Source organism: Spermophilus citellus, assembly GCF_964194105.1.
Source record: "Spermophilus citellus genome assembly, chromosome: 2".
In the NCBI taxonomy this organism is placed as follows: domain Eukaryota; kingdom Metazoa; phylum Chordata; class Mammalia; order Rodentia; family Sciuridae; genus Spermophilus; species Spermophilus citellus.
In genome coordinates, this window is record NC_138183.1 from 64115700 (window position 1) to 64139703 (window position 24004).

The following is a 24004-nucleotide window of genomic DNA, read 5'->3' on the forward strand; positions in this document are numbered from 1 at the left end:
CCAAAACAAAGGCGGCAGCAGCTAAGAAGCAGGCCACACTGGACTCCCTGTATAGTGACTGCCTCTATAGTGTCACCAGAAGACTGAAGTACACATTGCAGCATTATGACATGATAGAAACCTCAACAAACAATAAGCCATTTCTAACAAACAAGGAGGAATAGTGCAAACATCATACAAGCCCAGTGTTCCCCAAAATATTTCCAATGAAACCAGATGCTGTGATCAAACATTTTTGGCCTCATTTTATCCTCCTATTAGATAGTCACAGTGTTGGGCTGGGGATGTGGCTCAAGCGGTAGCACACTTGCCTGGCATGCGTTCGGCCTGGGTCCAATCCTCAGCACCACATACAAACAAAGATGTTGTGTCCGCCGAAAACTAAAAAATAAATATTAAAAAAATATATATTTTCTCTCTCTCTCTAAAAAGAAAATATATATAAAATATAGATAGTCACAGTGCTAACAGGAAACCCAAAGACGCCCTACTGTTTAGGCCTTAAAGGTTCTGGAATCTTATTTAACTATGCTTAACTCCACACTTCTCAAATATTATCTTACAATAGATGCTTGTCCATTTATAATGGACACTTGTCAAATTATAATGCATTTACATTCTGTTAAAAACAGTACTGTGCAGAACAACACATTAGAGGAAACATTATAGTAGATAGTTCTCTACACTACATGCCTCAGCCCAAACATAAGACAAAAGTAATTCTGAACCACATCAGAGAATGCATTTCAGAACCCAGAATGTGTAAGAGGGTAGATGAATTATGTTCACATCTATTATCATATTTCACACATATAATTTGATTGTGTAAATTAAAAACACATTGCAATTCACTCTGCACAAAACTCAAAATGAAATAAATCAAAGACTTAGGAATTAGACCAGAAACCTTACAAGTGAGAGAAGAAAGCACAGGGTCAACACTCCATCACATAGGTACTGACACAGACTTCCTTAACTAGACCCCCAAAGCACAAGAAATAAAACCAACAATCAATAAGTGGGATGCCATTAAACTAAACAGCTCCAGCACAGCTAGGACACAATTCAAAGTGTGAAGAGTAAGACTACAGAATGGAAAAAAACCTTGGCCAAGTACTCCTGATAGGGGAGTACTATCCAGAATAAATAAATAAATAAAATAACCCAATCAATAAATGGGCAGAAGAAATAAACAGAAACTTCTCAATGGAAAAAACACAAAGGCCAATAAATAAATGAAAAAATGTTCAACATCTCCAGCCATCAGGGAAATGCAAATCAAAACTACATTAATATTCCATCTCACTCTAGTCAGAATGTCAAGGATCAAGAATACAAACAACAAGAAATGCTGACAAGGTTGTGGGGAGAAAGGAACACTTACTTATACATTGTGGGAATGCGCACTATTATAACCACTCTGGAAATCAGTTTGAACAGTCCACAAAAAACTAGGGGTGGACCATATGACTCAGCTATTCCACTCTTGGGTATTTTCCAAAAATATCTCAAAATCCACATACCACAGCAACACAGCCACTTCAATGTTTATAGCAGCACAATTCATAATAGCTAAATTATGGAATCAACTCAGATTAAGAAATCTTGGGGGAAGCATGGAAAAATTGGAAGAACTTTGATCCGGCAAAGGGAAGGAAGGGGAAGAGAGGGGAGGGGGAATGAGGCAGGAAAGATGGTGGAATGAGATGGACATTATCACCCTAGGTATCTACGACTGCACATATGGTGTGGCACTACATCGTGTACAATCAGAAAAATAAAAAGCCGTGCTGAAATTGTGTACATTGAGTCAAAATACATTCTGCTGTCATATATACCCAATTAAAATATATAAAATTTTAAAAAGTAATAAATACAAAGATCTCAATTTTTAAAATGCGGGGGGGGGGGAGAAATTGTGCGATACACACACAAAAAAAAAGTGAATGAAATTATGGCATTTGCCAGTAAATTAACGGAAATGGAGAATATCATGCTAAATGAAATAAGACAAACTTAGAAACTCAAATGTTGAATGTTTTATCTCATATGTGGATGCTAATATAATGGAGAGGTGGAAGGAAGGATATGATAAGTTAAAGATAAAGGGAAGATCAATAACGTAGAAGAAAGAGATCAAAAGGTAGAGTGGAGAGATGTATAAGGGAAGGCAATACTGAATGAATTTTTTAAAAATCATGTTGTGTGAATGCATAAATATATGATAGGGAACTTCACCTTTGTGTCTAGGTAGAAAGAGCCAATCAAGGGGTTGGGGTTGTGGCTCAGTGGTAGAGTGCTTGCCTGGCACATATGGGGCACTGGGTTCAATTCTCAGCACCACTTATAAATAAATAAAGGTCCATCAACAACTAATAAAATATTTCTTTAAAAAAAAAGAACAAAACAAATATAAACTACAAGATGAGTGAAGGGAAGTCAAATATAGTGTAAGAAGAAAAATAGAAAAGGGAAAGAAGGACAGGAGGGATAAGGGGGAATTGTGAATTGAAATCAAATTCCATGCATGTATGAGCTTTGGGGGATAAACCCAACTACTATGCATAACTAAAAAAGCTCTTTTAAAAAAAATAGAGATAGTGTAAACCAAAACAATAAAAAAAAAAGGTACTCATAAGTCAGACACGTTGGCACGTCCCTATAATCCCAGCAATTCAGGAGGCTGAGACAGAAAGATCACAAGTTTGAAGCCAGACTTATCAACTTAGCAAGGTTCTAAGCAATTTAGAACTTGTCTCAAAATAAAATAAAATAAATGGCTGGGGATGTAGATTAGAGGTAAATTATCCCTGGATTCAATCCCATTATCCAAAACACACACACACACACACACACACACACACACACACACACACATAAATGAAGAGAAAAAACAGCTAAAATAAGAAAAGACATGAACAAATTTTTTAATATTTATTTTTTAGTTTTTTGATGGACACAATATCTTTATTTTATTTTTATGTGGTGCTGAGAATTTTGAACCCAGTGCCTCAAACATGCCAGGCGAGTGTGCTACCACTTGAGCCACATTCCAAGCCCAACAAATTTCTTAAAACTACTAAAGAAACTTCTCAATGGAAAAAACACAAAGGCCAATAAATAAATGAAAAAAATGTTCAACATCTCTAGCCATCAGGGAAATGCAAATCAAAACTAATAAATACAAAATGGGTTTCTAAGAAATAAAGACATAAAAATGATGATACGGGGCTGAGGTTGTGGCTCAGTGGTGAAGCACTTACCTAGCAAATACGAGGCACTGGATTCAGTCATCACCACCAAATAAAAATAAATAAAGATATTGTGTCCATCTAGAACAACAAAAATTCTTACCAAAAAAAAAAAATGATGATATATCTATCAAAGACTACAAAAAGACTTCTTTTTTAAAAAAAAGAGAAATTTTTTAATATTTATTTTTAGTTTTCGGTGGGCACAACATCTTTATTTTTATGTAGTGCTGATGATCGAACCCAGCGCCCCGCACATGCCAGGCGAGTGCACTATCGCTTGAGCCACATCCCCAGCCCCTTCTTTTAATATAAAAGCTAGAGAATTAAACATACAAATCATGTTTAACAGATATATTCTTTCTGTTCTCACTCAGCAAATACTAAAATGGGATGAGGAATTTGATTATAAAACAATAACAAGTAACCAGAAGAGCAACATGGTAAACTAGAGGTGAGGTGAAAGTTCTCTGACCAAGTGCTGGCTCCACCACTTACCAGTTATAGAATCTGAGATTTTTCTCAATGATTCAACTTTGCAGAGCTGTTACCAGGGTTCCAGGCAGTCAAACAAGCCAAGACAGACCTTATAAGGCCCATTGTAAAGGCCTAATTCTCACTGGATCTATTTTCAAGGCAACATGTTCTATGCATCAGAAGTGGGGTCTTAAGGTCTCTTAATAATACATAAACTCAGACTTGCCTTTCTCAGAGAAGAGTTGCAAAGACAGAATTTCCAAGTACAAGTAAAAATGTTTTGAGTTGAGTGCAGTGGCACACACCTGTAATCCCAGTGGCGTGGGAGGCTGAGACTGGAGGATATTAAGTTCAAAGCCAGCCTCAGCAATGGTGAGGCACTAAGCCAACTCAGTGAGTCCCTTTCTCTAAATGAAATACAAAATAGGGCTGAAGATGTGGCTCATTGGTTGAGAGCCCCTAAGTTCAATCCTTGGTACAAAAAAAAAAAAAATTGAAAATTTGTCTAAATTTTTATTTCAAAAAAAGACCAAAGCAATGAATCTAACCTAACTTTCCTATTTACATATGTGATTATACCACAGTGAATTTCATCATCATGCACATCCACAAGACACTAATTTTAAAAATAATTATGAGTAAATAATAGAAAGATCAGTATAGTAGAAGAAAGGGAATGAAGGAAGAAGGGAGGAAAAGAGGAAGTACTGGGGACTTAGAACAAATTACATTCCATGCTAATTATGTCAAATGAATTCTAATGTTTCGTATAATTTAAAAATTTAGAATTAAAAAAAAAAAACACAGCTTCTTTGAATAATCAATCTCCCCTGGAGTTCACAGCCCACCACACCTCAATTTGGTGTTTCCAAACATTATGTTCCAACAACATCATGTTCCAAAGAGCACATCCGGAAGTGAAGAGCTAAACAATAAAATAAGTTGTAAACTGACATGGCCCAAAGAGCCATGCAAGTAACATCACAAGGGGAACCAGCAAGGAAGTGTCAATAAAGGTGGTAGAGGAATATCTGGAGACCATGTACTATCCTGCCTAAAGGGGACAGTTAATACTCAGTTCCTATCTACTACACTCACTCAGACTCTGCCAGATCTTCCAAATTTTTAAGTTAAGCCCAAAATTCAAATATTAGGTGACATTAACTAATTTTTAAAACTATGTTTATCAAACAAAATACATCTGTGGCCATATATGCAAAAAGGTAGTAGGCATTAAAGTGTTCACATCTGTTAACAATAATTTAAAAGGAATAAAGGAAGCAGGAGTTTAAGACAGGTTCTAAATACAGAATTGAGCTTAGGGCAGAGAAACTACATTAAAACTAATCACATATTTGCCCAACACTAAACAGCTATGTCAGGTACTCCATAAATGTGTTCAGTAAGTGATCTAAGATTATACAAGAAGCATAAATCTCACAGGAATTCACTCTGTATATATAATTTATCCCCCTGTGCCATCACTTTGTACAAAGAGTTTGCAACTTATTTTATTGTTTAGCTCTTCATTTCCTGATGTGCTCCTTGGAAGGAGCCAATGAGAGCCAAAGAAAGAAAGATGGAAAACTACTAAGACTTAGTAAATGTGAAAACTGAATAGCCAACGTCAGAATAAGCAGGATCCCGTTCTGCCCGGAACAAAACTGTGTAAGAGGAGCCTCTTCAAGGCAGCAGAGTGCAGAGGAGCCAGTGATGGAATTTAGCCATTTGTCAAGTACATCTGCCAAATCCACAGATGATAATTCTTTGAGCCACCAAGGGCAACCTGACAGCACCCTCTGCTTTCTCCAAGAGCTAAAATATTTGCACCTAAGAATGAGAAGCTGCTACAGAATCAACACTGAGAATACAAAAGGGGTCCTAGATGCCCACTGAAACACATCAACTGAAGACATAGAATAGTCAAGATTTTCTCCATTCTATTTGACTTATTTCAGGAGATGTATTCTCATTTTCTTTACACAAAAGCCTGGGAAGTCATAGGAAAATAATTGAAAACTGACACACACAATTCATACCAACCATACTTTTACAGTACCTTCCATGTAGTAGAAGACTAAGAGCCTACATGTCCCTTGGTCCCCCAAAATTAATTCTAACCCCTAGCCTGTCATTCTTATTCATGGCTTTCCACCCTTCACTGCCATCACTCTCTCTACATTACATCCTTGGCAACATCAACATTTAACCCACATTTCATTTTCTCCCCAATTCCCAGCCTTCATCCTCAACTCCTTTGATTGGCTGATTTCCAAACAAAGCTATAAGCCCCATGTATCTCCTGAATTTCAGTGCCACATACCATAATAAAAAGAAAACTCTTTCATTAACTAAAATAAAAGCAATGGCCCATGCTTTGAATAAACTAAGAGATTTCCTCAAGATCTTTATATATAAAAGAATAAAATAAATCCATATGGAATTCACTTTTCTTTTACGTTAATTACAATGTTTGACAGAATAGCTCTTCTTGCTTCTTCCTTTCCATAAAAATGTCTTACATTCTCTAAACTCTTTACTTTTAAGACAGACCTATTTTGCATTTTATTTACCAAATACCTATAATTTTATAGTAGGGCTTTCTTTATTTCCAGTATTCTTAACATTAAGCAACATAGAGCAAATTTTGAAAGAATCAAGTTGTGCCCCTTGCTCAAAAAAAGGCCATATAAAAAAACAAACTGTTACCTTAAAGGTAAATGTGAGTATGGGGGTAAAAAAGATGCAGGAGGGACAGAATAAAAGGGAAGACCACTGAGGGTTTGAGATTAATGTAGTCCCTGATCTCAGGCAGAAGCAACTCCAATCCTCTTAGAAGAAAAAAATATTCTGCATTTGATTCTGGAAATTTTCCACAAATTAAGATTAAGCTAAGCATACAAGGAAAGATCATTGTGCACACAGGGAGGCAAGCCAACAATGGAGAAAGCTAGCAGAAACAACTAACAAATCATTTAGTCCACCCTTTTCCAGAAGGACTGCTAATACTGAACTGTCAGAGAGAAACTAAAGAATATGAAAATGTTTAAAGAAATAAAAATTGGAATCACAAAGACAAGCAAGTAAAAAAAAATAAATGTGGAGTGACTAGTCCATTTGGAAAAAGGGACTGACTTTGAGAAAAGAAACAAACATTATTAAACTAAAAACCCAACAAAAGGATTAAGCAAGAGAAGTAGTAAATCAGAAGATAAAATTAAGGTACTGACACAGAAAGACAATAAGGTAGAAAGCTGAAAGGTAAATTAAGCTACACTAAGGATAGCACATTTAAAATTCGAAGACATAATCTATTCAGAGCCCTAGGAGGGATGAGTTATGAAAATTAAAAAATAAATCAATGAGAAGAGATTAGTAAAATCACATTCAAACCAAAAGCTCTTTTCATTAAAAGAATGAGACAAAAAAAAAACAGTCCTAACTAGAGCAAATAATTCAACAAATAATATAACTAACACAGTTTTGGTACCCATAATACAAAAAAAAAAAAAAAAAAAAAAAAAAAAAAGATCCAAATAAGAAGAAAAAGTCAAATAATCTTAATAGGAAAAAGATCACTTCATAAAGGCAGAAACCCAGATAATCAATAAAGACATGAAAAGACACTCTAAATCATCTGTAATCAGAGAAATGCAAATTCACCCAAGGTATTTGATAGGCATAAGACTGACAAGCAATAAGGTGAATATTAAGTGCAGAAGAGAATGACATAGATAAGGATGAGGAAGCTCTTAGAGCTATGGAAATTCTCTGAATCTGGACTGTCAATGCACAAAAATAACTGAATTATATACTCAAGATTAGTAAATTCTGTATTATGCAAATCATATTTTAATACAGGTATCTTTAAAATGCATATACACTAGGTCTCAGTAGCAGAGCACTTGCCTAGCATGTGTGAAGTCCTGGGTTAAATCCCCAGCAATGGGGGGGGCTGGGGCTCTAAGGTGGGTAGGGCAGGGCACGCACTACAATCAGGACACATGGACACTCTTTGGAAAACAATCCAATATCATCTGATAACAGAGAGAAAGTAAAGACTATGAAAATGTTTAAAGAAATAAAAAGACAGTGTTTCCATTCCTAACTAAATGCCTCAGAAAAACTTATCTATAGTTATACCAGGAATGTGTTCATAGCAAATACATTCATGATTCTAACAGAGGTTCTGGAACTGATAGAACATTCAGAATGCAACATCAGTTAGCACTATCTTCATCTCCCCTGGCATAATTCAGAGTCATGTAGGCTAACATTTCACTCACTACAAAGCAGCCATAATATACTAGCAGATAAGGCATACTTCACATAATCTGAAAGTTACAATTCCACAGGCCAATAGAGTTCCCTCTGCACCAAAACTTATCTAGGATGATAATATATTTGCCTTGCACATGAAATTTACAGAGCTAGTGTTCTGCCTTCAAGTTTTTTTATTTCAGGATAAATGGTATCATAACATGATAAATATATAAAATTTTAAAAAAAAAACTCTCCTGATGACTGAAACAATTTAAACTGTTTCACATTATGTAGAAACTCACAGCCTTAGATTAATTTCTTGTCCAAGAGCACCATCTGGTGGATGAAGGCATTTAAGTTATCCCGTTATAGAAAGAGGAAAAAAATTGTCATCCACAGGCTAGATGTCATTAAAACCAAAATCTTCATATAAAAAGATAACCAAACCTCAGGCAATGTATTTATTGTAAAGGGGCTCTTTACAAAATTATAATACAAGAAATATAGAACTTACAAAAATTCACTATCAAAGTTGAGTTCACCTTAAAGAAATGTTGCCTAGTACAAAACAAACATTTTTAAACTGGGAGGAACCTCAGAGAGTAGCTAATTCAACCTCTTCCCTTTACAGAGGAAGACTCTGATGCCAAAGTCAGCATTGTTCTGATGGAAATACATGGGTCAAATAAGAGGTCAGTCAGTATCTATGGCCAGCTGCTATTCTGTCAGGTTAGTAGTGATCTGGTCACCCCACTATGTATGAAGTATTCCAGGCCCCATGCTTTTGGACATAAACAAGGAACAAACATACCCTTCCTGCCTCCACCTCCCACCTGAATCCCTCTTCATGGTTTATGTTTCTGCTTTCCTCCACCAGCGAAAACCATCCTGACACCAATAAAAACAAAACAAGATCAACTTTCAATCATCACATTGAAGAATGGTTATTATCAAGGAAAGGTATTCACAATGTATTCAAATGAGAGCAAAAGAAAAAAAGAAAACAAAACCTACCCTCATCTGTTTTGAAAAATACAATTAATTACATGCTAAACTGGCCAAATTATATTGTTTAATTGTGTGCAGGTACTAGTATGTAACAAGAAATCCCATCCTTATGTACAACTATAATGCACCAACTAAAAATGTAGGAAAAAACTTTAAAACAAAAATACAATTACTGTGAGGCACAGTCCCACATGCCTGTAATCCCAGACACTCAGGAGTCTGAGTCAGGAGAATTGCCAAATTCAAGGCAAGTTCAAAGTAAGTACCTCACTCATGAGGTCCTCAGCAAATTAGTGAAACCCTGTCTCAAAATAAAAAGTAAAAAGGACTAGAGATGTAGTTCACTGGCAAAACATCCTTCAGTTCAATGACTAGTATACAAAAAATGTTTTTTCTTAATTTTTCTTAAATTCAAAAAATATTCACTGGGAAGAAATTTGCAATCGATTCTGGCGGTTGTCTCTGAATGCTTCCATGAATTATTTTAGTTTCATCTCTAATATAATTTCCAATTTTTAAATATTAACTATTTACATTAAGAAAAATGTAATTTTTCCTTTAAAAATGGAGATATAGACTGAAAAAAAATGGGAGACAAAAGACTCTCACCCACCATTCAACCAGCTTAGAAATAGCAAAAAAGGAAAAAAAAAATTTTTCCCCAAACTCAATGAAAAATACATAGTATAAGGCAATTAAGTTTTCATCTTAAGATCTGACACTATCTTTTTAACTTTAACTTATCCCTTAATAAAATTAACTCAAAATGATAAAAGTAATAAATAGGCTAGCAAATCATTATTAAATAAAAATAATTTAAAATATTGAAGTGCACAGGCATGAGTTCATATTTAAACATGTTCTGCTTATAAAATTTTGCCTGATGTATCTGACAGAATACATGACAGGATGCCCCACCAAAGAACTCCATGACTTCCAATTTGAGAACTGCTGTCTCCAAATGAGACTAGTTTCTAGGTAAGATAACAGGAAGCGCAGTTAACTGAAGGTCAAAAGATGCTAGAACACCATTCTTACCTCACACTTTGTGCATTATCTATGTACAGTGACTTCAGAGAAATCTTCTTTTGCTAATTCTCTTACAGCAACGATTTTCAAGGTTATCTGGATACCATGTGCACAACATGAAAATCCTATCAGACAATCTATGACATCAGAGTGTGAGGGGCATTTCCAGAGGCTACATAATGTGTGACATCACAAGAGATTCCATAGACTAACGGGGGAGGATCTCAAATTCAAGCCTTCTGAGCAATTTAGTGAGACCCTGTCTCAAAATAAAATTTCAAAAGGACTGGGATCTGGTTCAGAGTTAGAGCATTTGGCCTAACAATGCACAAGGCCCCAAAACTCAAAAAAAAAAAAAAAAAAAAAAAAAAAGAAGAAGAAAGAAGAAGAAGGAAGAAGGAAAAAGGAGGGAGAAGAAGGAGGGAGGAGGAGGGGAGAGGAGGAGGGAGGAGGAGGAGGGAGGAGGAGGGAGGAGGAGGAGGAGATAAGCACATGTAAGAATCCAGCCATCTCCAGGCAGTGAAGCACACCTATAATCCCAGGGGCTCAGGAGGCTGAGGCAGGAAGATTATGAGTTCTAAGGCAGAAGGATCATGAGTTCTAAGGAGGAGGATCATGAGTTCTAAGCCAGTCTCAGCAACTTAGTGAGGTCCTAGGCAAATCAGTAAGACCCTGTCTGTAAATAAAATATAAAAAGGGGTGGGGTTGTGACACAGCCCTTCTGGGTTCAATCCCCAGTACCCAAAAAAAAATTTTTTTTTGAAAGAATCCAGCAGTCTACTAAACTAGACATAAGAGATTTTAAAAAATATAAAATAATGACTCTTCTTAATTATTCTACCTTACAATATATAGTCATCTTTTATAAAAACATTTGTGATACTACATAATGGATTTTTAATAAATCAAAATTTTGAAATAGTTTCAATTTTTATTTCTAATATAATAAATAAGAACAATCTACTTAAGCCAGGCCCAGTGATGCATGCCTAAACAGCATCTCAGGAGGCAGAGACAGGAGGATCGCAAGTTAAAAGCCAGCCTCAACAACTGAGCAAGGCCCTAAGCAACTCAGTGAGATGCAGTCTGTAGATAAACTACAATAAAAGGGCTGAGGAAATGGCTCAGTGGTTAAGCGTCCGTGAGTTTAATACATAGTTCCTACCCCCAGCCCCACCAAAAAAACGATCTACTTAAACTAAAAAAAAAAGATCTACTTAAACTAAAGCTCTTTGAGATTCACAACATTTACTAAGTATATAATGAGATACTGAGACAAAGTTTGAGAACCTCTGTCTCAGGGCACTAGTGCTTTTTTTAAAAAAAGAAAAAAAAACTCTCAAGGGAGAGGGTTACTTGAACCCTTCCTCATCCTCCTGACCCAAAACTCCTTTCCAAAGTCTTCTGCTGCACGCAGTCCATCTAAAAGTCCTGTATCAGATCACATTTGCCAAAATGACTCCAATTCTATCATTTCCTAACTGCAATAATTTCAAAAAAGTTCTTTTAAGATTCATACAAACACCAAAAACATTCAGGAAACTCCACAAAATGATCCTAAGCTAACTTTTCTATTGCTATGCATTCATCAATTCTATAATTATTTAGGTACATTTTTGGTACATATACTATGTTAGGGCCTGGGACTAGAGAGTTTATGAGAAATGTTTCCTATCATCACTGGACTCAAAAGTCTACTACAGAAGAAATAGTCACACAGGTAAGTACAGGTATCCTTCATTATCTATCTTCATTTTACAAATACTTTCTGTAATAATTTTTTATCCAAAATTCACTGTCCAATCAAAAATTCTCTTTGATAACAGTCACCAACAGAATCATTTCAGTTGAATATATCTCTAAGTAATAGAATTAGATCTGTATCTCAGATCTATTTTCTCAAAAGGATTATGTCCCCTGCCCTTATTAGATATATTGGGCATTAATGCTATTTTCTTCCCATCATTATTGGTGAAAATGTTTCCTAAGAAAGTGAAAGGCCATAGGGGAACATGTAGAAGCCAGAAAGAGTAGGAAGTAATGTCTCAAACTGAGGGAAGAAAGCACACAGGAAGCAGGATCTTGACACATTCTGTCTTTTCAGTAGAGCAGAACTGATCTGGAAGACTTCACTGCATTACTGAGTCAATACAACATTTGGAAAAACTAGAGAAATGCCTAGTGCAGAGGACTCATAGCCATTCTCAGTAGGGGAGACCACTGCATACAAGGCTGGCATTGCAGAGAAAGGTAGACACCCTTTAAGATCTAGAGTAGCAACAATGGAGGGGGACCATAATTCACTGAAGGAGTCAAGTTTCAAAATAAGGGCAAAATTATCTGGCAAAGCCAACAACAGTGAAAGATGACACAAACAAAGATCATGGGTGAGGCAGCTGCCCTACAGAGTAAGTGCAGTTTTTTCTTCCGGTGAACAGGAAAAAACTTTTATCAGCAAAAAAACTGATAAAAGATGGTTACCTTCAAAGGAATTCTCAATCTTGATGAAAATGCCATCTCATAGTTTTATTTCCCTTTAAAGAAAAGAAAAAAAAAATCTGGACAATTAGCACCCAAAGAGGGCTTAGGTTGCTCTGTGGGGATTGTAACAATGGGGATAAGCTAAACTCACGGTATAAAATATTGGCTCAAAGGGGCCAATGAAGACTGTGCTACCTGTTAGGATATGAGACATCTGAATCAGAAGGCCTAAGTGACAGAAGAGGGTGATAAGGATTAGGGAAGCAGCTATCTGGCAACACTGAGCAAAAGGAAAATCTTGCAAAGGAAACTCTCTGAACACACTTTAAGACCCTTCTAGCTTTATCAATTATGAAGATAAGAGGCTACTTCAGCAAAGCATGTGGAACTTCCATTTTAATGGAATTTAATGAAGCATTATTTTCACTAAGAAGATCACCATTATACTATGAGCTACTGTTAGAAAAGCAGGACAAACTAGCAGAGAAAACAAGCCTGAACAACTTACTCTGTCACTGCAGTAACACAAGTAATGCTGATGTCTATTCTTAGCTCTCACAGAACAAAGCAGACTCTGCTGATGGAGGTGTATATGGCTACTGGACATCTCAGAAATCTTTTCTGCAGAATCTGCTGACTGTTGTGGCCTTAAATCAAATCTTATCATCCCAGTTTCTGGACGTTTTTTTCTCTGTATCCTTCTTTTTACTCTGGATCTTTATATGTTTGCTTTGTTTCATAGAGAAGCTCCCATGTGTCTAGGGATAACTTCTTACATATATAGACAATCAGCAGAAGCTAATTAAATTCTGTATCTGTATACATTAATGAAACATACACACACACACACACACACACACACACACACACACACACAAACAAACACACATACAAACAAAATTGGGATCTTAAGTTTGTTATGCTTAGGGTAATATTTCCAAAGAATCATCTAGAAGCCCCCAGGACCACAAGCAGCTCTAAGAACTTTCTCAACTACATAAATTTCCTAAAATCCCCCAAACACTACAATTTCATTGTAACTAATCAATGTATTCAATTTATATTAATCTGATTCCCCTGAAAACATTCACAATTTTAATTATAACCCATCTGTTTCAAAAAAGGGTTTGCATATTCTTCACCAGTAACAAATATTTGTGTCTCTAAAAGCTAGAAACTTGGGCTAGGGATGTGGCTCAAGCGGTAGCGTGCTCGCCTGGCATACGTGTGGCCCGGGTTCGATCCTCAGCACCACATACAAACAAAGATGTTGTGTCCACCAAATACTAAAAAATAAATATTAAAATTCTGTCTCTCACTCTCTCTTAAAAAAAAAAAAAAAAAAAGATTTAAAAGCTAGAAACTTTCTGCAAAGGTCCAGAGAGTAGATATTTTGGGCTTTGAAGACCATAGAATTTCTGTTATAATTACTCAAAAAATAGCCAAATATAATATGCAAGTGAGTAAGCAAAGTTGTGCTCCAGTAAAACTTTATTACAAAAACCCTGCTCTGCATCATATACCCAAGGCCTAGGTTTTGTCACCTATGTCGTTGATAGTCTTGGTATTTCAATTTAAAAAATAACAACTGGCTTAAATTGTGTTATTTTACCATGAACAAGCTATTCACTAAGATTTTTTTAGTAGAACCAAAGGAGATCAAGATATAAATCAGCAGACTAAAAGAGGTGACAAGTCTCAAGCCCTGGGATTTCTAGGCCTTTCTCTCCTTCCTATCAGGGGTGTTTATTCTGAACTAGTGCTTCATGAACGCTCTCACCCCTAATTCCTGTGTGTACCCAAGGCTGGTACCTTTTGTGCCCCTTAAAAGATATGCCTGGTACTACAAAACTAACAGCAGCCTTGGAACAAAGCAGGAAGGGCCACTATGGTACCATGGGTCAGACTCACAATCCAGGCCCACGACCCTGTAGGCTTCAAGCAGTCCCTTTCTTCCTTATTCCCAACCACTGTATCAGGTCTGTCTCAATTTCCTTAACCCCCCACTCGGCCAACAACCTCTAATTTCAGCAAAAATACTAAAACTTTCAGGTGTGGTCTTGCCCTCAAATTTACCTAGGTCCTATTCTCAACCTCCCTCTGTTTTCAATCATCTAAGCCAAGCTAAGATGTCCTTCCTCCTCCAGAATGTCCTGCATGCTTCTCCTCCAGGCTCCATAGAACCCATACTGGCCTCTACTGCCAAGCTCATTACACCTTCTGTCCTTTTTGTCCCTGTAGTCTCTGAACTACCTGAGATCCATTATCCTTATCCATCTTCATACACTGAATAAACCTCACCACACCCTCTCCAAGAATTCCCACCCCCACCAAAAAAAAAAAAAGGCTATTATTTCCCAGCCATTAAGACTTCAGGAAATCACCATAACAAGAAATCAGAGGGGAAACTGAACTACATTTTAACGACTATATAATCCCATCCAAAATAATGCCCTGAACCATAAAAACCAGTTCTTAGCACAATTTAAATACTGAACTGAAAAACCAACCAATGTAAAGATAAAACAGTCAACAGAAACCACAAAACATGGGCTTTTTATTCATTGCACACCCATTATGATGATTTCAAACATTCCTAACAGTTATCATTAGTATCCTACACACTCTTCATCACTTCTTGTAATACAATATTTCTTTTGTTATTCTCCATCTACCCCAAGGGGGCAAATACAGCCCTTCTTCATACATTTCAATTTAAGAGTCTTGAGTGTGATAGGTTTTGTTATCAGTAGTAGTTTAAAACACTTTTCTCGTGTCTTTCTTTATATACAAAAGCACTTAAAATGTCAACCCAGCTCAGGAACTGCTAAATGCCCCCTCAGAGACTGCAGAAACTCTATAAAATGCTATGCCTTATAGGTCCTACCAAAGTGAAAGGCTCCCAGCTCTAAAGCCTATAAATTAAGAGGATGTTCCAAAACTGCGTGTTTACAAAACCACAGGATTCTATTTATTGGATTTTAATAACTGAAGTTACTCCAAATGAAGTCTAAAGTCAATGTTCCCTTGCAGCAATGCCAATGAGTAACAGGTTTTCAAATATCAGCAATACATTGATAAGCAGAGCAAAGCAAAGTCCATCAAACTCATCTCTGTCATCAATGATTATGCTATTTCACTACTATATTTTATGTTAATTATGAAAATGGTCCCAAATATGCTGCTTTTCTTCATTGCATATGAAAAAAGAAAGGAATAAAGAGGTCAGTGATCCCAATAACAGGAGGTTTAAAAAACTAAAACCTAGATAGTTTAATCTTATTTTAGAGCACTCAGATATGCAACTTCTCAGGCCAGGATTCAGATAATCCCTCAGCTCAACCTTCTTCCGAGGCCTGAACACTTTCCAGGATACCACAGAGAAGAAACCATGGAGAAGGTACAAAATAGACTGCTAGCTCAGAATCAATATGTAGTTGACAAATACCTCATTTGACACATTCCCACAAGTATAAGATTGACAATGCATAACTGCTTCTTTAAGACTGGTATGGGGGGTGTTGGGGATATAGCTCAGTTGGTAGAGTGCTTGCCTCGCATGCACAAGGCCCTGGGTTCAATCCACCCTAATTTTGTCACCTATGTTGTTGATAGTCTTATTCAATTTAAAAAATAACAACTGGCAGCAGCACCACCAAAAAAAAAAAAAAAAAAAAAGCTGGTATAGGGAATAAAAGCATGCAGCAGCCCCTGTATTAGCCTTGTAACTTCAGAAAAGCAATTTAACCTCTTCAAGTATAAAATGCCAGCAATGTTTACTCTGCCTCATTCATCCCACTAGAAATCCCACAAAAACCTAGCTTAATAAGACAAGGTCCCATACTCTGTAAGGTACCATTTAATACAAAGTAAAACTGGTAATTTAGATATATTTGATGCTAACACAAATTGAAATAATACTGTGAATGACATAATCTAAACATACCAGACTCATGTAAATATTTCCAACAGGCACTCCCATATGTCCACATCCCTTTATCATGGATGCTTCCTACATGTTCTGTTTGCTAGCATGTCCTTCCAGAATTTAAGCACTAAAAGCCACAAGGCTCTTCCTTGTGCCCCCCCCATCTTTACCACAAGTGTACAAAACTTAGTCCGGTGGGCAACAAATACATACTCATTTACCCAAAGATTAGTTTCAATAACACATTAAACCTGTGAGACATATATTATCACTAAAGAATAAATGAGTAAAAAATACAACTAAAACTGAAATACCAAGAAAGGGGTGAGGGGTATAATTTGAAACTGGTAGAATACACATGATAGCGCTGGAATAAACTGAAATGTACCTCTGGAAAACAATGTAGAAATATTTTGAAGGCCAAAAAACTTCTAAAACCATCATGGCTCTTCATTGGGTAACATACATATGCAAACGTGCATGTATATAAACATACACTCATATAAAAGACCACAGGGGAAATCACCCAAAAAAAGTATTTTTTATTTATTTATAAGTTTATAATCAATTTTACTTTCTTCATATTTTTCTATATATTCCAATTTTCCAACATTGAGTTTGAATGACTTTAAAAAACAATAAATTCTCAACATAGAGGGCACTTATACTAAAATCCAGAAAAGGAAGGAAGATGAGCTGCTTTTTCTAACTTTTATACATATCTAAAACACCATGTATCGAATTTTACTCAGCATTAAAAAAGAACAAAATCATGGCATTTGCAGGTAAATGGATGGCATTGGAGAAGAGAAGTCAGCCAATCCCAAGAAAACAAATGTGAGGGGGGAAAGGGGGCCTCTGGGCTTGTGGTTCAGAAGTGGAGCACTCGCCTACCAATCATGAGGCACAGGGGTTCGATCCTCAGCACCACATATAAAGATATTAAAAAATTATATATCGAATGTTTTCTCTGATATAAGGAGGTTGACTCATAGTGGAATAGGGAGGGAGAACATGGGAGGAATAGATGAAGTCTAGATAGGACAGAGGGGCTGAAGGGAAAAGGAGGAGGCACGGGATTAGCAAGGATGGTGGAATGTGATGGACATCATTATCCAAAGTACATGTATGAACACACTAATTGGGTGTCAACATACTTTATACATAAACAGAGATATGAAAAATTGTGGTATATATGTGTATTAAGAATTGTAATGCAAAAACAAAAAAGTATGTGTATTATCACCCTTCCTGGACATAACCTCAGCGATGTACTTTCTCCAACTAGGCCCCACCTGCTACAGTTTCTACCAACTCTCAATAGTACATTCATACACAAATCTATCAATGAATTTAGATCTATTGATGCGGTCACAGCCCTCATGATCCAATCAATTCCCAAAAGCCCCACCTCTGAACATGGCTACATCAGGGACCAAGCCTTCAACATGTAAGCCTCTGGGGGACATTCCAGATTCAAATAGCAATGTTTTACGTGCTTTCTAACTTACGTTTTTTTAGGGGGAGAGGTTTTAAAATAGCAGTATGTAGTGGCACACACTATAATCCAAGACTTGGGAGGCTGAGGCAAGAGGATTATAAGTTCGAACTCAGCCTGAGCAACTCAGCAAGATGTCTCAAAATAAAAAACTAGGGAAAGATGGGGAGTGGTGACCAGGGGTGTACCTCAGTGGTAGGGTACCTCTGGGTTCCATTCTTGGTACCCGAAAAGAAAATAATACAATTAATAGTGGAGGTAAGCCACAAATTATTAAGAGATGCTAAATCTACCAGATGCAAGAAAGTCTTTTAGGACACCAAAGTGTCACTCATATATTACTTATTAATTGCAAAGTACAGTCATTGACTACATCCATTATATTGGGAGAGAAACATTTACAAATAACATTACTGGGGAAATTAGGGACATATGAATATATCTTTATATAAGGTGATATATATATGTCAAGTTGTCTTATAATTAAAGATACGTACTGATCAACTTAAGACATTGCTGTTATAATGCCTGCAACTCACTTTCAAATGCTATAGCAAAGAGAAAAACATAAAGAAACTGATATAAAGAAAAGGACAGAGAAACATAAAGCAAAAGTAGCAAAATACCAACACCTGGTGAATCTAGGTAAAGAGTATGCAGCTTTGTGTTACATTATTTCCACCTTTTGGTAGATAATAAAATAAAACAAAGAGAGAGATATCAGGGGCGGGGGAGGTCCAAAATAAAATAATAAGTCACATTTTAAAAATAATCAGGAGGAGGCAATAAGGCAATAAGGATTGGATCCTGTAGAATGGATTATGTCCTTGTAAAAATGGCTAAAGACTATAATATATGTACTTTAAAAAAAAAACAGGAAGAAAAAAAACTTACAATTTATTTTTGATAAAAAAGAATACAAGCCTATTCAAATGTAACTTAGACGATTAGAATTCTAGAAGAAAACATCTAAAATTCTATTTTTGCTTTAAGTGACAGTTAAGATAATATTCCCTGTTTTTGAACATTTTTATGTCTTTGTGCTCGGATTTTTTAATGTATAGATCAGTCAAATAAAAACATTGAATTTTCAATAATCTCAGGTGTTTGTACAATAAGCTGGCTTCAATTTGAAAATTACCAGCTGCAAAAATCATACTAATGAGTAAGTATTTCATCATATATTTTGAGGAATTATTTCAACAAATTTCAACAAATTTCTGAAAAAATTTTGAAAAAACAAAATTTCAACAAATGACTATTTCTTAGCTATCTAAAATGGTAATAAAAACAGTATCACCAAATGATCCTTTACAGAACCTACTACAAACAAATATATATATACCTCATCATATATGCTCCCATTAATATCTGCGCCATAGATAGGTGCCACAAAAGTTAAGTTCTTCCAGTACTTGCGCTCCAAATCTTCATAATCCAAATACCTTGGAGTACAATATCTGTAAACGTGGGGGAAAAAAATTATCAACCAGTAAGAAAATTTTAAGGGTTTTCCTACCCATATAAATAGAAACAAACACTTCTGAAACAAAACCCTATCAAAACAGACACCCATATTGTCAAATCTAATATATAATGTATGTCACAGATACTTGAATATTCTCAGTATTCCTAAACAACTCTATATGATCTCTTTAATAGTAAGAATACTTTCACTAAAGTATAAATAATAGAAACTATATATTACTATAAATCATATTTTAGTTTTTAAAATATTTAACCAATTATACAAAAAAAAGTTTGAAGAATTATGTTAAAGACATAATGCCTATGGGAAAATTAACAAAGGACAATCTCACTAACAATCCAAAAAAGTTTAAAAACTAGAATAAGCCCAGATGCCATGGTGCACACCTATAATCCCAGCAGCTTGGGAGACTGAGGCAGGAGGATCACAAGTTCAAAGCCAGGCTCAGCAACTTAGCGAGGCCTTAAGCAACTTAGTGAGGACATATCTCTACATAAAATACAAAAAGTGGGGCGGGGGCTGGAGTTGTGGGTCAGTGGCTAAGCACCCCTGGTTTCAATACCCAGTCCAAAAAAAAAAAAAAAACTTCAAATATTAGATTGGCAATGCTTAAAATATTATGGTAGGGAAAAAATGAGAACTCTTAACAAACCTGGAGTGGGAGAATATACTGGCATGACTTTCCAGAATATAATTTTTCAGCACAATATCAAAAATCAAAAAATATATACCCTTTACCTTAAAATCCAACACTAGAAATTCATAGTAACACAGAGACACATGTACCACAAGAGATGATCCAGGATGTGTGCTTCAACATTAACTGAAAACACTAGCTAACATCTAGCAACTAATAATCAGTTTTTAAAAACACTAAACATGGGCTGGGGATGTGGCTCAAGCGGTAGCACACTCGCCTGGCATGCATGCAGCCCGGGTTCGATTCTCAGCACCACATAAAAACAAAGATGTTGTGTCCGCCAAAAACTAAAAAATAAATATTAAAAATCTCTCTAAAAAAAATAAAAACACTAAACATAAAATAAAGTACATTTCTATGTATTGAAATTAAAATCTGCACTAACTGAATAAAGCAGGTTATAGAATAATATGTATACTATGATCCTATTGGTGTAAAAAAAAAAGCACTAATTGTACATTAAATAGTCAAATAAAAGTACACTAAATTATTAATATTAACGGTTCTCTCACATAGGAACTAAAGGAAAGAACTTAGTTCTCTGAATTTTTAGCAACAATTTTTTTTAAGAGAGAGAGAGAGAATTTTTTAATATTTATTATTTTAGTATTCGGCAGACACAACATCTTTATTTGTATGTGGTGCTGAGAATCGAACCCGGTCCGTACGCATGCCAGGCGAGCAAGCTACCGCTTGAGCCACATCCCCAGCAACAATCTTATCCAAGAAAAAAAATTCCTCATTAAGAAAATCAAAAAAACAAATTGAGAAAACAATGAAAGAAGGTGAAATAGTGGGGCTGGGAATGTGGCTCAGGTGGTAGCGCGCTTGCCTGGCATGCGTGCGGCCCAGGTTCGATCCTCAGCACCACATACCAACAAAGATGTTGTGTCTGCCGAGAACTAAAAAATAAATATTAAAAATTATCTCTCTCTCTCTCTCTTTTAAAAAAAAAAAAAGAAGGTGAAATAGTTGCTTAGCAGTATAAAGAATAAGAAATATTTTATATTGACTAGATCAATCAACATCTACATTCACTAGAGTAGAAAATCCAAACTGATTAGCTATATAATAGCACACTACTTAATAACTGTTTTAAAATACAGAACTGACTGATTTTCCCAGTATACTAGAATCTCACTGCACAGCCAACAATAAAAAGGATGGGCATGAAAGCAACTTTACTTTCACATTATTCCACCACATTTATTTGTAGGTTCCAGAAGTACCAGGAATTCCAGACAAGCCAAACAAGCTAACCAGAGGCCAGAATCAGATGATAAAAACAGATGCACATCCCTATTCCCCAGACCACAGATCACAGGACAGAAGAAAGGAGAGAAAGGCAGCAGAAATGTCATTTATTAGGATTTCTAGAGTAACTTCTTAGATTTTGAAAAATGAAGTCCTAAATTGCTTTACACTATTTAAGCAGACTTACAGAATCTATCACTGTATACCCAATCAGGATCACTTTGTTCAAACTCTTAATTCGAAAAGAGCTTGATATTGGCCACTGAGATCAAATTTTAATGCCTTTAAATATTTGAAATAAATGCTGATTCTAAATTAGAAAAGTGACCAATTCACTTGCCTGATACTTGATTCTAATGAATCCTGGATACAAATTCCATGCCTAATACACTCCCAAATAACCACAGGTATTCTACAAATTCTGTGTCATTTTGCTCAAAACTGATTCATTCAGACCTTTTACCCAGAACATTTTACTCTCCATAGCAGACTCTTATGCCTGATACCTGATTCTAATGAATCCTGGATACAAATTCCATGCCTAATACACTCCCAAATAACCACAGGTATTCTACAAATTCTGTGTCATTTTGCTCAAAACTGATTCATTCAGACCGTTTACCCAGAACATTTTACTCTTAAGAAGTGAGCCCCAGAACCAGGCTACCTGGTCTGAATCTAGATTTGGCTATTAAACCCTATATAAGCAATCAGGTATGGACACATGCTTGTAATCCCAGTGATTTTGGGGGTTGAGACAGAAAGATTGCAAGTTTGAGGCCAGCGTGGGTTAACTTAGCAAGACCCTGTTTCAAAATAAAATTTTTACAAAGGCTGGAAATGTAGTTCAGTGCTCAATGTAAGAGTGCTTGCCTAACAGGTGTGAAGCCCTGGGTTCATTTCCCAGTACTGCAATCAATCAATCAATCAAGCTACATAAACTGGACAGAGAATCGGGAAGCTGCATTTTTTTGGAACTCAGTTATTCCTCTGTAAAATAGGGATAAAACACAGTTGAGCTGTTGAGGGAATCAACAGATAATTGTATAAAGCACTTCTGTGCCAAGAAGGAAGTACAGATCAACAGCTTAGACATATTAACATTGTTATATAAGGCCTTAACTATATCAGAATTATTATTCTGTAATTATTTTTAAATATATCCACAAATCCTTCAAAAGTCCTCTCTTTAAGAAGTAGAACTTCATTCACCTCCCCTTAGCAACTAGCTTGGAACAAACAAAATATGGCAGAAGTGACGGTGTGTTGCTTCTGAGACAAGTCATGAGAAAATAGTGTGGTTTTCATCTTGCTAACGCTCTCTTGGATCACTTGCTCTGGAAGAGCCATCTGCTACAACATGAGGAGCAGTCCATTTCACAAACAACTGAGGACTCCAGCCAATAGCCTCAAAAGGGGAGAACTTCTAAAACAGGCTCTTCCAGGAAACATTCAGATGACCAACAGACCCAGTCAACACCTTGGCTGCAACTTCATGAAAGACCCTAAGCCAGAACCACCAAGCTAGGCCACTCTCAGATTCCTGACCTCCATAAAATTATAAATTGGTTTAAACAGCTAAAATTTGGAACAATCTGTTATCCAGAAATAGATAACTAATACAATAATGGTGGTCTTCAAATACATTCAATAATTTTTTTAAGGTGTGAACATACTTTATAAACAACCAGAGATATGAAAAATTGTGCCGTATATGTGCAATAAGAATTGTAATGCATTCTGCTGTAATTTATTTTTTTAATTCAATTTTTTAAAAAATTTTTAAATCTTTTAAAATTACTAATCTCTCTTTCTCTACCTACACACACACACACACACACACACACACACACACACACACAAGTCTGTGTGTGATTTTAGTGCTGTCACACAAAGAAAATTTTGCCTAACAAAGATAAATCAAAAACTCATGGCAGAGTTGAGGATGTAGCTCAGCAGTATAGCTCTTGGCTAGCTTTTACAAATAATAAAATGTAAAATAATTTCCATAACACTAAGCTAAATTTTAGTAAATAACCACCTTATGAGCAGAAACAGTTAAATGAAGGCTAAAATGTTTACATGAGTCTCCTTCTTTTCATTATAATCTCTGCTGTCTGCTTGGTTTCTTATTATGTTCATTTCTTTTTTAAAAGAAATAGAAATAGCAAACTGAATCTACTCACTTGCCACTGTTGGCCAACTGCCTGAACTCCTTCACGGTCATAGCTTTCTTCTGGATGTTGTATTGAGTAAACAGTCCCGACTGCCCTGTGACCATCTGCTGAATTGGTGCTGGAATAAGCAAATTATCAATGTCATCATAGCACTGTCTTGGCTTCCACTCCTTAGGGGGAATCACCTAAAAATAAAATAATAATAAATTATTATCTTAAAAATATTCCAAGTAATTATTTAGCTTTTATATCCCACCATCTACAATGGAAGAAATTTCTCAGAATCTCTATGACAAATGTGTAATAGAGAAAAAAATGAAAATCTGCAATAAAAAATATGATACTTTTAATAGTAAAATTTACTGAGTACTCCCTATATCCAATACTGGTATGTTTTAATTCACTTTTAAGTTGGTACTATTAATAGCTTGATTTTAACAATAAAATCA

The 24004-nt window shown here is 35.8% G+C and overlaps 1 protein-coding gene across 12 annotated transcripts in view; it reads right to left on the minus strand.

Moving 5' to 3' along the window:
• The window catches only part of KDM4C (lysine demethylase 4C), a 401867-nt gene that overhangs the window by 321417 nt on the left and 56446 nt on the right, over nt 1-24004 (minus strand). For all 12 annotated transcript variants that reach the window (XR_014020688.1, XR_014020689.1, XR_014020690.1 and 9 more), the window contains 2 exons: nt 23565-23740; nt 19281-19395 (listed from right to left, as the gene is read on the minus strand). Coding sequence is in view for 9 of the 12 variants with exons in the window: in XM_081282627.1 (XP_081138753.1) it covers nt 19281-19395; nt 23565-23740 (291 nt within the window). In the remaining 3 variants the exon portion in view is untranslated. The remainder of the gene's footprint in view (nt 1-19280; nt 19396-23564; nt 23741-24004) is intronic.